Here is a 17,398-nt window from a genome sequence, read left to right as displayed (position 1 = left end):
ATAAGTGTTTTTCCTAGGCTGTTATTTTAGGAAAGTAACTATCCTGAAACAGTAAAGAGAAGGTGACCTGGGCCTTTCTGTGCTAATGTAGGTGTGTACAACTCTCTCCTAAGGGAACCCCCATGGAAACCAGATTTTAAAAATGACCAAGACATTAACAAACACGAGAATACACTTTAATTACATGTAAGTAGAGTATTGATTGGTTATTCCCCAATTCCCGGCTTGGTTTCCCCAATGAGTGTTGAGAGCCACAATGCTAATGTGTTGCCTTGTCCTGTAGCAGGACGTCTGTCGAACCTGTGTTTTCATCTATTATCAATATATGGATCGCTGTTTTATGAAAGTGCATTTTATTATGTGGTTGCGAACTAATACTCCAGTAATTTCCGCCTATCGCATTGACCATGTTCATTCTGTTTTCTTTGTCTGTCTTTCTTCAGTACACCTCCAGCATGAGAGCGAAATACCTGGCCACCAATCGCCCCGAAGCGGACACCGTGCATTAAGGGCAAGTCAAGCCAATACCTAGACAAACGCATCTACTTGCCGAGACCCTGAACTCCTTCTGTGGATCAATCTAGGTATTCCTAACCAAAACTCTTCAAACACGTATGCTCCCCAATTGATTCCGACTTGGCTTTGATCACCCACCTTGTAAAAGCCCAAAAGATACGGCAGTGTTGCCAGGAAAGTGGATCTATGTAGCATCTGGAAAATCAACATGTTGGTCTTGTGAAATGAATCGCCCAGTTGGTGACCACAGAGACATTAATCAAAAGCTCCCGTCGTTTGATCTCCCAAGAATTGAGTTTCAAACATGTCTTGTTTTTTGTGTCCTAAATTACAAATGAAGCTCTTCAGGGTTTAAGTATCCCTGTAAGTAACCCCAAGTCACTCCCCCCCGGCTTTCTGTCGGAGAAACAACAATTGCAGGTTTTTAGACTTTTAGAAACTATTTGGTTTAGTGAACACATTGCAGAAGAGATCTAAGACAGATGTTCCCCAGATGTTTTATCTTTTTTTTTATGTGGTTCTCCCTATATCTGCAATGCATTTGTTTCAAAAGTGCAATCAGACATTACTTTGTTTCATCTGGGTTATATATATATTATTATTTTTTATGACTTTTCATACTTGAATCAAATGGGAACAAAGGGCCAGAAGATGCTTGCTAACTTACTATCTTGGATTTTTTGGGGATAGCATTTGTATGCAAGTAAGCAAAAATGGAATATGTGAAACATTACAAACCATAATGCCAATCTAAAGCAAACAGATGCAGAATATGGCTTGGGACCATATTCTATGTATGCCGTGGCAGCCATTCTCGGCTGAAAAACCCTATTGATGTCTATTGGGATTTTCAGACAATGACTGTCAGAACTACCACTTTCGATTATATAGATTCTTGGTCTGACCTCACATTTGAAACAAATGAAGTAGTTGGAGAACCCTTAAACTGTAACCAACACGCAGAAACATAGCACTTGTATGGAAATTCTGGTGGATTTCTGATGCATAACACATGTCACATCATTTAACTATGTCGGTGCTAGTAGGGCATTGGTTTAAATATAGTGTTTTCACCCTTCTCCATTTGGGGAGAGTAATGCGTTGAAGGCCTCTAACAGTGAAAGGTTTAACTTCTATGCAAAAGAGCCACTTTTTATAAGGCCGTTTCTCCAAATGTTTTGCTAACCTTTTACCATGAATAGGTAATTGTCCTGGAAGGGATGCTCAGCAGTTAGGTTACCATATACCCTATTGCCACTTCAGGTGGTTTGGTAGACAATTGGCGGATGGTAAAAGTTGACACTTTTAATGCCTAACGGATGTAAATGTCGGTGTGGCTCAGACCCTGAGGCATGGGGTTAGCACAGTACCTCCCGCTGCTTGGACTTAACCAAATGTCTGCATTGCACCAGTTCTAGCCAACTATTCACAATATATCAGATGTCACAATAACAAATGACATATGGCCCACTGCACACAGTTCAACTATTTTGATATCTCGTGTCTTTTTTTATTCCAGTGTTATTATACTGTGTTAATCAGTTGCAGTCACTTTACTCCCTCCTGGCTTCAAAGGGCTGAAACGTTACCATGCATTATTCAATCAGCCCTTTTGTAAATTACATTACATTGAGCTCTTTTATGGGCGATGCACAGATGTGCTTGTGGGACCATACAAATCAGATGGGGTTTTTTGTCTGACTTTCGTTCTTTTCTACACTTTATTTTTTTTTTTAATCTGCAGGCAATGGGCGGTGTTACAGATGGTACAGAGAAGTTTTAACATAATATCAGAGTAGAATGACCTTGAGGGTGGGGGGAGGATTCGTTACAACAAAGGAAGATCCGTGGGAAAGGGAAAGACAAGAGAGGGTTAACATGGAAGTACAATTGTGCAATCATCATGGGAAGAAGGCATGATGGTCTCCATAGATAGAATCACTTTGTTTACACCTAGGGGTTATTATAATGAGCAAAATTGGTCATTGATGAGTTGTGGTGTGACAATCAGGGGCTCCAAATGTCTATAAACATGTTGGTGGTGTTGTGTACTGTAGGTAAGCATTTATCTTCTCCAGGTCAGCTTTAGCCCGGATTTAGTTGCATAAGTATTTGAAAGATGGTGGTGTTGGTTTCTTCCAATATTTAGCAATTGAGTAATGGGTAGCATTGAAGATATGGCTTATTAATTTTGCCTCTTGATTTATTTAAATTCATAATTGGTTTGCTTAATATGATATACAGGAGGTCTTAGGGGATCGTTTTATGTAAAAGATTGTTAATTGGGGTGAACATTGAGTGCCATAGGGGTTTAATCTTTGGGCAGTCCCACCCAATATGTAATATAGATCCCTGGTTACCACATCCATCATCAATGCCAACCTAGAGGAGAGATGTCCGTATGAAATGAGTGAAGACTAACCCGGGGTTAGATACCATTTAAACACCATTTCGTATATATTTTCCTTAATGGTAAGACACATTGAGATTTTGGAGATGAATTCCCAGATATCCTGCCAATCCTCCAGGCCCATGGGGTTGTTCAAATCTTTCTCCCATGCCAACACAAACCCAATAGTTGGTAGATTCTTGAGGGCATGGACAAACACCAAGATTCAAACATGGATGACAACATTGCTCTGGCTTATAATTAGATTGTATGAGATGCCTGATTTGCAGACAAAGCCAATGTTTTGAAGAGAAGAACTGTTATCAAGCAAACCTTCTGACAAGGTTTAATGATGACAAATGCATCTCCCTTCACAATCAGAACTTAGTCTACTTGAATCTGACTGTACTTTTGAAAGTACTGAGAACTTCACAGAACATGTTGCTATCTGTGGCGTGGGAAGTTATCCCTGAATTATGTTTTCTTTATTTATTTGAGTCTTAACAATCTCATGGGGAGCATTGACTTTCTACTCCAGTGGGGACAGTCCAGATGGACACACATTGTGACAGCTGGTGTGATCTACAACCTCTCAAGCAAAGTGGCAGCATCTATAACTGGAAAATTCAATCAATGCATGGACCTGAGTGACTTCTATCACCGGTGCTAAACTTCTGCTGGTTTAACGGACTCAACAGCTGAGTGTTCTTCTCACCTGTAGTAGTGCTGGCTGCAAGATCCCAGAACACCTTGTGGAATAAAACATTTTCTAAAAAATGTACTTCTTTCTCCCTTTTTATAAATGGCTGAAAATATCATTGCCACAACAATCGACACATTATGCTAGGCCCTGAGAATGCAGTAAGGACATGTTGGAACCCAGACTTGAGACTTCGTCTTAATGGCATCGGTGGAACACAGAACACGGCACAAAAATCACCTCTTGGGAATGATGATTCTTTTGCATTAGGTTTTACTGACTTGAACAGCAACAAGAAACATAACTGAGCCACGTTAACCGTACTGAGGCCTCTAGAGACCAGAATCATGCCGTAAATATGCACTGCATGTCCTTTTAGAAGCACAAATGCTGCTCCCGGCACGTGCTGATTTTGGTTCCAAGATTTTGTTCACGTGCATATTCATGACCAGAACAGCTGGAATTGTTAGGCTGTTCAAGAAAAGACATCTCCACAATGTGAAGTGTAAATAGCATGTTGGACCCTGTGTCCAGTATACAAGACTGCCTTGTAATTATAAGAGGAAACCAACTCAAGATATTACTGTCTTGGGAATATTACTGTAGTGTTTGTATCCTGTGCTTGATATTCATTGGTTCAACTTGCTTGCTGATGAAAGACGCTTGGTCGTGTCTGGTCATTTCAAATGGATTTACCCATTGGTTTTGTTGACCTAGATCAGAGGCATCTGAAATGCTACGTGATCCAGCCTCTCTAGCTTCCAATAGTGACCATTCTTCCAATGCGGAAAAATTGGGGAGTGTTAAGTCATCCCTTAACACAGGTCAGGTTTTAAGGATAACCCTGCTTCAGCACGTGTGGCTCAATCAGAGGCTCAGTCAAAGACTCAAGTCTCAGGTCTTCAGGTTCTGATTGAGCCACCTGTGCTGAAGCTGGGATATCTTGAAAACCTGACCTGTTGGGGGGGGGGGGGGAGCTTGGGGACTGGAGTTGAGCACCCCCTGCCTTAATGAAATCTAATCACAATCATGTGTTCCCTTCTTTTTCCTGAAAATAACTCTTCTGTACAGTATATTTATGTATTACTTTCACCAAACCCCTTCTCCTTAGAAAAAATATCTCTGAAAATGTTGAACTTTATCATGTTGATTTAAGGATTGTGTGTCCCGCTAACCTTTAATTCCATCTAATGAAGAAACAGAGCAAGTTTCCCAAGTGCACGGACACATCACTGCTAGGGTTCCCAACGTTTCTACTGTCCTAACTAGGTTATACGGAAAGACCATCAATTAGTGTGGGTAAAGGTCGGTTTTATGTGTTGGAAAACCTTTTAGCTAGTGATACTCCCGACTGCTATACAGTACAAGATTTTGAGTCCCCTCCCACCATACTGTGTAAATCAGCCCAGCCTCCACCTAATAATTACTACCGAAGGTTCAGTACATCCCTATATATCCAACCAATAATGCTTATTGTGAAAACCCATTTGAAATGTCTGGGGAAAATAAAAACCAGGCAAAGTCCCAAATATTTTATATATGCGTATATACTTTTGTTTTTTTTTATTGGGTATTTTGATTGGGGGGGGAAGGGGGCACTTCAAAAATATTCCTGTCCAGTCACGGCTCATACCAGGCAATGGATTGTTGGGCACTTGACTGCCACAGGGCCCTACAATGCATGGTATGTGAAGGTGTTACTGCAAAGACTTGGGCTTCTGGTGGCCTGTGAAGCCTCTATTGCTGGAAGGTTACAATAAATGGAACACGGGATGGTTCATCCTCCAGTCTTTCTTGGTGCTGCGTAATCTTTTCCCAGGCCACAAGGACTCGCTATGCAATTCCAGGCTCTGAGACGGCCACTCACCTCGTTTCCTTATTCCGGCTGTCACATTTAGTGCTAGAGCCTGCGGTGTGGCGCAGGCTCCCTCAGCGCTGAAGAGGTTAAAAAGCATTATTTATGATTGAGTCGGTCTACTCCCAGGCTTTGCACGCAAACTGGCAGGTAAACATGTCACTGGCCTTTTGTTTTCAGTGTACAATTGTGTGTTTTTCTTGAATCGGAATGGTTGTATACCGCACCATTTTGTATCCATGTAATATAAATAAGGGATATACGGGGTGTACCGTGTTTAACTCCTGCTTTGGGGGAAGTTCACTGAAAGCCACTAATGGTTTAGTTGTGGTTACCATTGAATAACGAAGACGGAGTTGTCTATAAAGTGGTCTGCCCACTGTATATATTCACTATTGCAATTGGACTATGTTCTATTTTTTAATGAGCATAGTTGATTTGCATTATATTGTAAGAGGAGAAGCCACTGGCCCAGAACATAGTCTGGTTCATATGATTGGGAGTTGCGTGGAAGCTTCAACCAATCACATTGAAACAAGCTGTGACTCCAATTGGTGGAAACAATAATGATTCCACCAGTCAGAATGCAGGATTGGTGTGTTCTAATTGGAGGAGGGATTGAATCTAAGGTCCCTATTCAATATGCTGTGAAGATGTCTTCCCTGTGCTGGAGAACGTTGTAGTCTCGCTCAATTTAATGGGCTTGAAAGCTTCTTCAGCACCAGGGAGCTGTCTACATATTAAAGGTGCAGTCCCCCTCTGCATGTTTTTTTTTTTTTTTATATATATATATATATATATATTGCTTCAGAATACTGCACAAATGTCTGTTCTCATCTCCTGTTTTTTTTTTTGTTTTCCCATCTTACTGATTATTTAAAGTGTATTTTATTCTGAAATAATGAGCCCCAAACTTAATATGACTGCTAATCCCCTCGCACTTTGTTAAATAAGTAGACCTCAAAGAGCGTCCTCTGAAATAAAATAAGATGATTTTTTTTTTTTTTTGATGACTCTTGGTAGCCTGCATGGAAAGCAGCTCTGTGCTGCCTGGTGGAGTGGGCAAGGTAAGAAAAAAACAGCAGGGGTTGCCATGTGAAATAGGTTTGGGGCCTTTTTAAATCAAAAGTAAAATATACGGAAAGGGATACAAATAAGGTTGGTAATCTGCCTTACAGAGCATTACACGGAGCTCACTCAGCCCTATTGAGGGAAACAGCAGCTTGCAACGAGCAGCTCTAAGCTAAAGGGAGGGCGGCGGGAGTCTGCTACAGTGTATAAAAGAGAACGGTCACATCCCATCGTGTTTCTCAATCCGATTCGTATGCACAGAAACGGGATTCATTGTACAACAAATATTCTTTTTACGTTATTTTTTACATCTCTGCCAATTCCTTTGATATTTTCCTGCACTTAGCCAAATGTTTTTCAAATGTACAGTGAAGGTCAAACTGATGTATAAACCCAGTTTTTTTTGTTTTGTTTTTTTTTCTGTATTTGCTAGCATTCGCGCCTGTATTTTAAATGCCTTCAGTTCCAAATTCTGGCACTCGGGAGGGGGGTGGGGGGGAAGCCTTCATTTGTCATAGCTATTTTTTACTGTGCTTTGTTTCGCAAAAACAAAAGATAAATCATTAATGTAATTTCTGTGGTTTCTATTCGGCTTGGGTTTCATGTTTTAAAATAAACAATGAAAAAAAGACAACACCGTGTTTTATTTTGTGTCCTGTTCTTAGTCCATGTAATGGAGGAGCTGAGGGATTAAACGCACATCCCCAAGATGCACCATAATTTTACTTGCTTGTAAAACCCCTCTGCTGCTGTGCTTTGCTGACCCCCCTTTGGAAGCACAGGAAAGGTGCAAGGTGCAACTCCCTTCACGTTCCTGCAGGTGGTACCTAAACTTCACTCTACTTTTCTAAGTTGGACCAAGCTCTTCTAACCCGGGATAGAACAGAATGACCCAATCGGATGAAGCTTTTATTCTAGTCTGATGATGTCACTGCCGTCACTTGGGAGTGAGGGCCAATAAACAGCCATGACACATGCAGGGGATTCTGGGAGAGCAAATAGTAACTGCGGTGTTCCTTGATACAGTAACCATCCTCAGAATTTTTTTTCTCCCAATCTTAATGACATACGTAATTGCACTTTTAATCGGGGACTAGAAAGTCTTACAATTGGCCACTGTTTTTATTTACACCGGAGACTCGGAAGAAAACAATCTGAGGTTTATAAAGCCCTGTAAACTATCATTTCATCTATGAAGAACTCTGTTGGCTGCTAAAAGGTATCACATCCTATGAATCTAATTTTCTCCAGGACCAATAAAGGCTGCTATTATTATAAGGTGCCAACATACTCCATAGCGCAGTACAATGTGGTTAGAGGTCGAAAAACAAAAAATAACAAAGGTAAACATACATTGTTACAGTAGGTATGGAGACTTGCCCCAAGGAGCTTACAATCTATAAGGAATGGTCAGCGGAAACATGGGGTGCAGGGGGGTGACATCCATCCCACTTCAAAGACAATCCTTTAAAGCAGTAGTCCAAACTGCTGTTTTTTTTTATTTTTTATTTAAAATGTTTTCCCCTTTAATACGAGCGCTGAATATCCTGTTTTTTCTCCCTTTAATACTTGCAACATTACAATCCACACAATGATAAGTAATTAGCTAAGTTGCCGATCGATCTGTTCTCCTGTGATCGATCAGCGAATATTTGGCTTGGGGGTTCACTAAATGGCTGTGCAGCAGAAGAGGACCAAAGATGCAAAGTTCTGTGGGGAAGATCATGTGACCAGGCAGTCACTAGATACAATTGATGCACTGCTAGAGAGAGGGCAGGGCTCAAATTGGAGTGTGCCAGAGCCTGTTTCAGAAGAGGAAGGGGACGTGACTTTGTAAATGGTTGCTATAGAAACAAAAATGCTTGTTACATTATCATACATAAAAAATGTCATTCAGAGTTGTTTTTTTTTTTTTTTTTAATGCCACAAATATTTTGTCATAGAACAGAACTGATTTATTTTAAAAAAAACACGTAGGACTAAATATTATCAGGCAGCCCAATTAAAACAAGTAGTGATTTTGAAATAATGATCCAACAACTACGTGAGACCTCTATCCCTCGCAGCGACTCTGTGGTCCCGAGGGACCAAGGAGACTCTGGCAGGAAGGTTTGACCTTGGATCGATGATGTGCACGTGGAATGTATAGTCCAAAAATAAGGGGAAGTATATATTAGTGACCTCTCCATCACAGCTAACTCCTATTTTCAACAACCCAGACTTCCCTCCGTGCTGTTCCCAAGGACAATTTAACACATTTCACAATTTAAATATCAAAATAGTTGCGGACTTGGTAGAAAAGGGGAAGATACTGTAATTCCAGGAAATACAAAAGAAAGTATCAAACGCAAGATTTTCAAATTTCTCCAAATTAGACATTTTCTCTCCACAATCTCTCATAACATGAGTTTCCCTAATATATCAAAATTCGAAAGATACTGCAAAAAAGGCACCTACCAGACAAGATTGATATCGGGAATATACATGGGGATAGTCGACAGTAAACACACCGGACCATAATTACATGCTAAAATGGGCTGAAGACCTCAATGTGGAGATAGATAGGGACGACTGGGAGGATATCTGGGAATCGGCAGCTAAAACCTCAATTTGCACAATAATAAAGGAAAAATGTATAACATTTTATTTCAATGGTACCTAACTCCTAGTAGGCTGACCCTGATCTTCCCTGGAACCCCCCCCCCCCCCCGATCTTTGCTGAGCGGGTGCGGTCTTAGAGGAGATATGGCCCACATATGGTGGACATGTCCGACAGTGCAGAATTTGTGGACTATGATCCAAAATATTACTCTAGACACTACGGAACTAAGAATCCCCCTGGATCTGCTGACCTTCGTGCTGGCTAAATCAGTAGAAAATCTCCCCCCCACCCATGAAGGGGCTAATCTCCTTTATCCTAACTGCGGCAAGACGTTCTATAGCCGTGGCATGGAAAAAAATGAACACTCCCTCTACAAGAACTGTGACTAAAAGAATAAATGAAGTTATGTACATGGAGAAACTGACAGTCCAACGGAACCGATCTACCGAACAGTTTTACAAAACATGGGAGCCACGGCTCCAGGAATAGGTTGACATAGGAAAAAACGAGAGGTAAAAATCCTTATGCAAAAATATGAGAAGTCGAAAATGCGCACAAATCAGAAGGTGCTGAATGGACAGGAGGTCTTGCAGGGGGGATTGATCCCATTCCCACCCCTTTTGTGGCTGCCCCATCTTTGTATACCCCGCTATGCCCCTCTCTCCCCCTATCCCCTCTCCACACTATCTTCCTTCCAGCTCTTTTTCTGTCCACTTTGAATTTCTATCATCGATTTCAGACAAGCAGACCACTCCTCTTAGGCCCCACTCACACGTGCGCGCGCGGTCATCACAGATGCCTGGCGGTCAGTGGTAGTGTTCAGTATTGAAACTACCATTGGCTGCAAAGTGCGGGAGTCTTTTCGATCTGTGATCTCCGGCTGCAGCAGCGCGACGTCAGTTTCAGCAGCCAATCAATGTCCAGACGTTTACATTGACTGGCTGCTGAAATTGAGACTGCAGTGAAGACGGGGGACAGGGAAACCGGACCACGGGGGGGGGGGTTGTCCAGCCCAGCGCAGCCTCCATTTGCTCTTCGCCCATTTGCTCTGCACCCATGACACTGTGCCGCCGCACCCCCCCCCCCCCCCCCGCCCGCTCTGTCAAATCATTCTGTCTGTTGTGGATGATCACACATCGCCCAGCAGCCGGAGGCGGGCACACGCGGACGCAGCAACACGAAGCCCCCTGTGTGAACGCGGCCTTCAACAATAGAACAACAGATATACAGCTCGTCTGCTGCTTAAACATACAAACTGACGACAGATACCATATCTCAAATATAGATGTTTATTTTGTAAGAAAATACCATGTACAATGTATCTTGTTTCTAATTTTACACCCCGCCCCCCCCCCCTTGTAAAGTGAAGACTTGTTTATCTCTGAAAATGTAATTAAAAAAAAGATTGAAAAAAAAACACGTAGGGTGTTGCTTGGTCTGCCGCTGTAGGAGCGGACGCCATCCTGGTTCCATGCAAGAGTGAAAGATCATGATTTTTCCTCCAGATGGCAGCACCAGAAAGGCAATGTAGAGCAGATATAGAATGCTGCTGATTGTTGGGTTGGTTTGTGTCTGTGGATCATTATTCCATGTAGGGTGGTGACCCCCTTATCTATGTCTCAAATGTCTTATATAACGCATACGCAGAACGAACCCCGCTCCTATGCGGAGACAGAAGAGCTTTGTGTTATATTTAATAAGTCAACGTTTCCATCCACATTTTATTTCTTTTTAAGTATAAAGTAACATTCTGAACATTTTACAAGTATTTTAAACCTATATCCAATATAACCATATAGAGTGCAGAATGACTTGTACCAATATGAGAAGTCACAATGTGTTCGCCTGCACCACCCCGCACACTGAACCTCCGAACACGCTCCGAGATGCTTCTTAGGGAAGCCATCCCCCATGGAGCCAGAAAGTTAAAGGATCAGTCTTTACTAGCGCACAAGTGAACGAAAGAACGTAAAATGGGTTAAAAAGGCGATTGCCGCTTTTTTTTTTTTTTTAACATTATTAAGTTAAAAAGTATAAGTATTTTTTAGTATTTTTTTTTTGTTTTTTAAGTTTTTAACCTTTTCATGGAATACAAACACTACGGGTTTTTTTATTTTTAAATACAATTTTTATTTAACGTCTTTTGGTGATAAGGTATCCGTCCTCTCGAGGGGAGTTGGTTTGTTTTGTCCGCTGTTTGCACGGTAAGAATAAAAGGCGTTGGTCATTACTCCAACGTAAGCAGCTGATTCCTGAATTCAAGGGGCTTGAAAAAAAAATTTTTTTTAACAGAATGCAAATAGTTAAAACTGCCATTTAAAGGGCGATTTCAATCTTTTGAAGTAAAACATTTTTTTTAACCTTTAACCCTTTCTCTGCCAGAGCAGCCTGCCATGCATTGCAAAGCAGTGACAGAGTTACTAAGATCCCGTCCCGTAGGGTGTGTGCTTATTGTCTCAGCAACAGAAAAAGACAAATCGAAAGGATTATAAGGAAATTAAGCAACATTGGGTTTTTTTTCTGCAAGAGCGCTTGCGTAGCTGTGACCGGGCCGACGCCTTGTCAGATTTGCAACACGATAAGGTGTTTTAAGCAGGATTGGTGATTCTTGGGTGCACAGCAGGAGTGGCCAACTTCAGTCCTCCAGGGCCACCAGCAGGTCAGGTTCTCAGGATATCTCTGCTCCAGCACAGTGTGCTCAATCAAATTATTGAGCCACCGGTGCTAAAGCAGGCTCTTCGACTGAGCCACTGATTGAGTCACCTGTGCTGAAGCAAGGGTATCCTGAACACCTGACCTGTTGGTAGCTCTTGAGGAGAGGAGTTGGCTGCCCCTGGTGTACAGGCAATAACGTGGAACAGTCATCGCAGAAAAGGTATTCCGTGCTTAATCACATTACCACACGGGATAACACCTGAGATCATCGTTTAGTGGCACTGGGACGTAACGAGGACTATGACATGTGTTTGATAGCAAAGGGCAGTAACACTTATTTCACTGTTTGTAATGTCACTAACCTGCTACATTCACTTTACACCAAATGTCTGGTCATTGTGCACTGCAGAGAGCGGGTGTGGGAGCCTGGGTACTCTGCGTGTCGCTGCTATACGTGATTTTGCTGTAAAACAGACGTTAGCGCGGCTCCGCGCGACAGTGTCTATAACAGGTGTGTGTGTGCGTGTGTGTTTGGGCGGTGTGAGCGTCAACAACTCTTTCACACACAAGAAAATGACGCTAGGGGTGGAGTTAGAGGCGGAAGTTTGGATGTAGTCTGGCGCACATATATAAATATGTGATAAACTGCATTGTTGGTGCGTTCACATGTATGAACATGAGGCCCAACATCTAAAGGATAAGAAAATGCCGTCAAATGTAAGAACATGAACAAGAGTGAAACATTTAGATTGTAAGCTCTGCGGGACAGGCACTACTTTTCCTAATGTTACTTGTATGTCTGAAGCGCTTACTCCCTTTATGTGTTATTACTGCTGTGAAGCGCTAGGTACCGGGATGGTTCTATATAAATAGAGATATACATACATACATTTCTTTACACTTGGCCTCCATAGGGTGTTCATCTTTAGTTACCTAACGCCCTTCCACGTCCTCCCCAAACCATATGTTACTATTAGTACAGCGTAGGTCTGCTCGGCTTACACATCTTGATATTATTCCCCTTGCTGCCAGCGCGTTGCAAACGCTTACGGAAAACAGTATATACAGTACTACTGCATCCAAATTACAACCATGAATTGTTTACATGTATGTTGTGTTTCCGTGCTGCGCACACAGGGACAACGCATAATAAGAAATAAGGCCTTTTTCACAGATCTTTCATGTTCTTGTTTTCACTCAGGAAACAGGTTTTTTTTTTTTTGTTAAAGGAAACATTGAGCGCCTGTAAGAGCCGGGCTCGTTAATCTAGAACATGAAAAGGATGCTTTTCTGAGACAGATGTATTGCTAAACTCTGCATGCGGTTAAACCTCATCCTGGCCAGCAAGTCATTGCAGACAAAGGGGCTAATTAAATGTTATCCGATGCAGCCGTTCGGGCCTTTCTCAGTCGACGCCACTTGAATTCAGTGCGAATCGCCGAAATAGCAGCTTTGCTCTGTAGTGAATTAAGCCCAAAGGGTTAATCCACTGTGCTCTGAAGCTACTTTGCGGTAACGCTGGTCTCCAATCATTCACACTTCATTTCGGGTCACTACTGACCGAGTCTTAGGCCGCGCTTGTAGTGACGCGACGTCGCCCGAAAACAAATGCGACGGCGACAAAACGACGAGGCGACGTGGTTTTTGGAAGCCGGGAATGTTTGATTTTTCAGGGGCTGTCACCTCATGTGACAGCCCTTGAACCAATCAATGCCCCGGTCGCCCGCGCAGCCGCCGCAACGCGAAATACAACTTTCGCTAGCGTCGCGGGCACTATACGCGCGGCCTTACCTGTGTCCAAAAAAAAAGCAGAGACATTTTACAGAGGAAATCCCCCATTTGCAACAATTGCACAAAATAATGTTAAAACTATTTGGAAGATAAAAGTTTGCCCGAAGGGGTCTCCGTGATTTGTAACCCCCTTTCTCATTCTATTAAATGTATGAAGAACGCGGCAAACAAACCAAAACACTTGACGTGTAGTTGGCTTCGTTAGGAAATGTAATCGCCCTTAAAATTAAATGTATTTGTTTGTTTCCTATGAAGTAATTGTGCGTTTTCTTTTTACTGGATCCTGTGAAATCCATGCTGATCAGACACTTACTGTACTACACACACTTGTACATGGTAACGATGGCAGCATTGTAACTTTACACACAGGCACACAAAACAATTCCCCAGTAGGTTGTAAGATGCACAGTTATATCGCCAAGAGACCCTGTCACGTACGGCAGGGCGAGCTCAACTCTAGTCCTCAAGCCCCACAACAGGTCAGGTTTTTGGGATGTCCCTACTGGAGCTGGGTTATCCTGAACACCTGATCTGTTGGTGGGGTCTGAGGACTGGAGTTGGACACACCTGTGAGCACGGGACCTGCAATGGTTAATACAGAACTCTCTAGCTGGCCAACTTTTCACCTGCCGCAAAGGTCCCTCAAATGAACAATATCTCCCTTCAATCCGTCCCAATATACCATATGTCATGAACAGCACACACGTGAGCGCGTGGCTTAGATATGCAGCCAGGGTTAATACACATGGCTACTCTAGCCAACTTGCTTTTCTCCTTCACAAAGGTACCTACAATGAGTTAATATTAACCCCTTACTTGATTGCAATCATATCTATACGCTGCCACCACCCAAGAAATATGCAAAAATATGTCATTATATATATCTGCCCATGTCTTAGGTTCCTGTTTATTTAACAAAAAACTATGTACTTAACACACAAAAATCTGTTCTAGCTAAATGTGTCCGGAAATGTAAAAACTCTCTATACAAAGCGTGCAACCAGTTCAGAGCACAAAGCATTACTTATTGAAGTTTGGCTTTAATATACAAAAAGACAGTGCTTGAGTTACAGAAAAAAATTATTACAAGAACATACGAGTTACAATAAATGCAGAACAGTTTCTTAAAACAAAATGATAAAACAAACAGAAACCCCTACACAGGACGTTACCACGCCTGGCATGCCAGTCACTTGAATAAGTCCTCTAAGGACGAAACATTGTGCTTTTGTGCTGTTAGGATACATTAAATCTTTTGGAAATCCGTTTGTGCCCTGGATCATCACTTCTTACCTTTAGCACAGGATTCTCAGGCAGGTTTCCCAGAACCAGGAGCACCGGTCATTGCAAGTATTTTATTCTATGCTATTGGTGTGCAGCTTTGTTACTCATTGTTCTATTTATGTATGTAGCGCCATTAGTGTACATAGTGCTTCACAGCAGTACTACACGTGACAATCATATAAATCAGCGGTGCGCAAAGTGGGGGGCGCGACCCCCAGGGGGGGCGGGAGATTGTGCTGGGGGGGCGCGGGCAGTTGCAGAGGCCCCGCGCTCTTCCCCCAGGCATTTAAAGTAAATGCCGGGGGATCGCGTGAGGCCCCTGCAACTGTTTACTTACCGGGATTCAGCCGTCTGTGTTGCGTCGCCATGGCAACGCGGCGTCAATAGACGCCGCGGCACCATGTGACCTGACGTCACACGCACACGCAGCGTCATCTGACGCGCCTGAAGGAAGGCAGGGGGGCGCGAGAGCCGGGGGCAGAGAAACAGGGGGGGCGCAGCACAAAAAGTTTGCGCTCCCCTGATATAAATAACAAATAATACAAATAACAGATCATGGGAATAAGTGCTTCAGACATAAAAGTAACATTTAGGAAGAGGAGTCCCTGCTTCGTAGAGCTTACAATCTATTTGGTAGGTAGGAAGAACATACAGACACAGTAGGAGGGCATTCTTTAAGCAAGTGTGTCTTAAGGTGGGTCTTATAGGTGGATAGAGAGGGTGCTAGTCGGGTACTGGGGGGAAGGGCATTCCATAGGTGTGGGGTAGTCAGTGAGAAATGTTTAAGGCGGGAGAAGGCTTTAGATACAAAGGGGGTAGAGAGGAGACATCCTTGAGCAGAACGCAAGAGTCGGGATGGTGTAAAGCGAGAAATTAGGGCTGAGATGTAAGGAGGAGCAGAAGAGTGTAAAGCTTTAAAAGTGAGGAGGAGAATTGAGTGTGAGATGCGGGATTTGATAGGAAGCCAGTAGAGGGATTTCAGTGATACAGAGAGAGATACACTTAAAAAAAAGAAACCATTCTCTCCAGTAACTAAATCGAGCCAGCTCGGAATAACGACTCACAATGCACTTGTTCAATGGCTTACATGGACCATGAGTGGTTGGCCACTCTTGACACTGAGGGGGTTAATACCATCTGTATTGCTACAAAGGCCATGTTACCAATATTTCAAGGGGCAATGAAGGGTATCGGATGGCCTGAGACAATGTTCATGTAAATGTTTTACCAGATTTACTGCATCACTAGGGATTGGGACCTGGCCTTGTTAGACATACATTGACCTTTTGTGATCCCAAAGGTTTTTACAGCCTCTCTGATCCACTCTTTCTCAAGGAGCAATATACCACCTGTATCCCTGTGCCTTCTGCATTACTTATCTGACTTAAACCCCTTAAGAGCCGGAGTGGCCTAAAAAGTAAATAGAATGAATGGAACACCAACTTACTAAATGATATATATATATATATACAGTGTTCGACAAACCTATACATTTGCTCGCCCCGGGCGAGTGGATTTAACATCGTGGCGAGCTCCTATTGGCCCAAGCAGCACACGTTTGGTACTAGGTGGCGAGTAGATTTTTTGGTTATTTGTCGACCACTGTGTGTATATATATATATATATATATATATATATATATATATATATATTATAAAAATAATTACCCTATGTGAGTATATTAATATTATATGAGATTGCCATGTTTTCTGTGGCACCTGTATGAAACATATATAGTGCAGACCTGGTACCTATATGACATTTGTGAAATATATGCCATTTTTCTGCATATCAGTGTGCTGTAGATCAGGGGTGAGCAAACTTTTTATGCCGGGCCCCCCTTTTTATCCATGAAATTTCTCGGGCCCCCCTGCCTGATGTAATCAAAATCCCATGAAAAAAAACCCTTTATTAAACGGTATACAATGTAAATACAAATATGTCTAAGGCCGCGCGTATAGTGCCCGCGACGTCACCCGTCGCCGCTAGCGAAAGTTGTATTTCGCTTTGCGGCGGCGGCGTGGGCGACCAGGCCATTGATTGGTTCAGGGGCTGTCACATGAGGCGACAGCCCCTTAAAAATCAAATATTGCCGGCTTCAAAAAATCACGTTGCCACGGCACGCTTACTATAAGCGCACGAGGCGGCGGCGACAATGCATTTGTTTTCGGGCGACGTCGCGTCGCCGGCACTATAAGCGCAGCCTAAATACTTACATACTTCAACAGCTCGCTCTTGCAAAATTAGGCTGCGTCCACGCTGCCGCTGAGAGCGGTGACATCACCAACTCTCCAAGCATGAGCACAGGGTGTCCTGCATAATTTTGCAAGCACCGGTGGGGAAGTGTTTACACTTTTTTTTATTATTTCTGTACATTCATAGTATGATTGATATAGTGGCAGCCTACCCTCTCACATGAAGAGGATCGCAGCTAGGCAGGGTGCCAGCGGAGGAGAGCAGGAGCACAGCGCTATTGTAGGCAGACACCGGAGGGAGGGGCGTTTGACATCACAGCGCTGGGGCGTGCTCCTCCGC

General features: G+C 42.9%; 1 protein-coding gene across 2 annotated transcripts in view; it reads left to right on the top strand.

Moving 5' to 3' along the window:
- TTYH3 (tweety family member 3) overlaps positions 1–7,165 on the top strand; it is a 129,220-nt gene extending 122,055 nt beyond the window's left edge. For both annotated transcript variants that reach the window (XM_075565615.1, XM_075565616.1), the window contains one exon: positions 444–7,165. Coding sequence is in view for 1 of the 2 variants with exons in the window: in XM_075565616.1 (XP_075421731.1) it covers positions 444–509 (66 nt within the window). In the remaining variant the exon portion in view is untranslated. The remainder of the gene's footprint in view (positions 1–443) is intronic.
- The last annotated feature ends 10,233 nt before the right edge of the window (positions 7,166–17,398 follow it).

The sequence above is a fragment of the Ascaphus truei genome, chromosome 11 (genome assembly GCF_040206685.1).
Source record: "Ascaphus truei isolate aAscTru1 chromosome 11, aAscTru1.hap1, whole genome shotgun sequence".
NCBI classification, from domain to species: Eukaryota; Metazoa; Chordata; class Amphibia; order Anura; family Ascaphidae; genus Ascaphus; species Ascaphus truei.
Note: the sequence above shows the minus strand (reverse complement) of the source record. Positions and strands in the feature narration are given on the sequence as shown.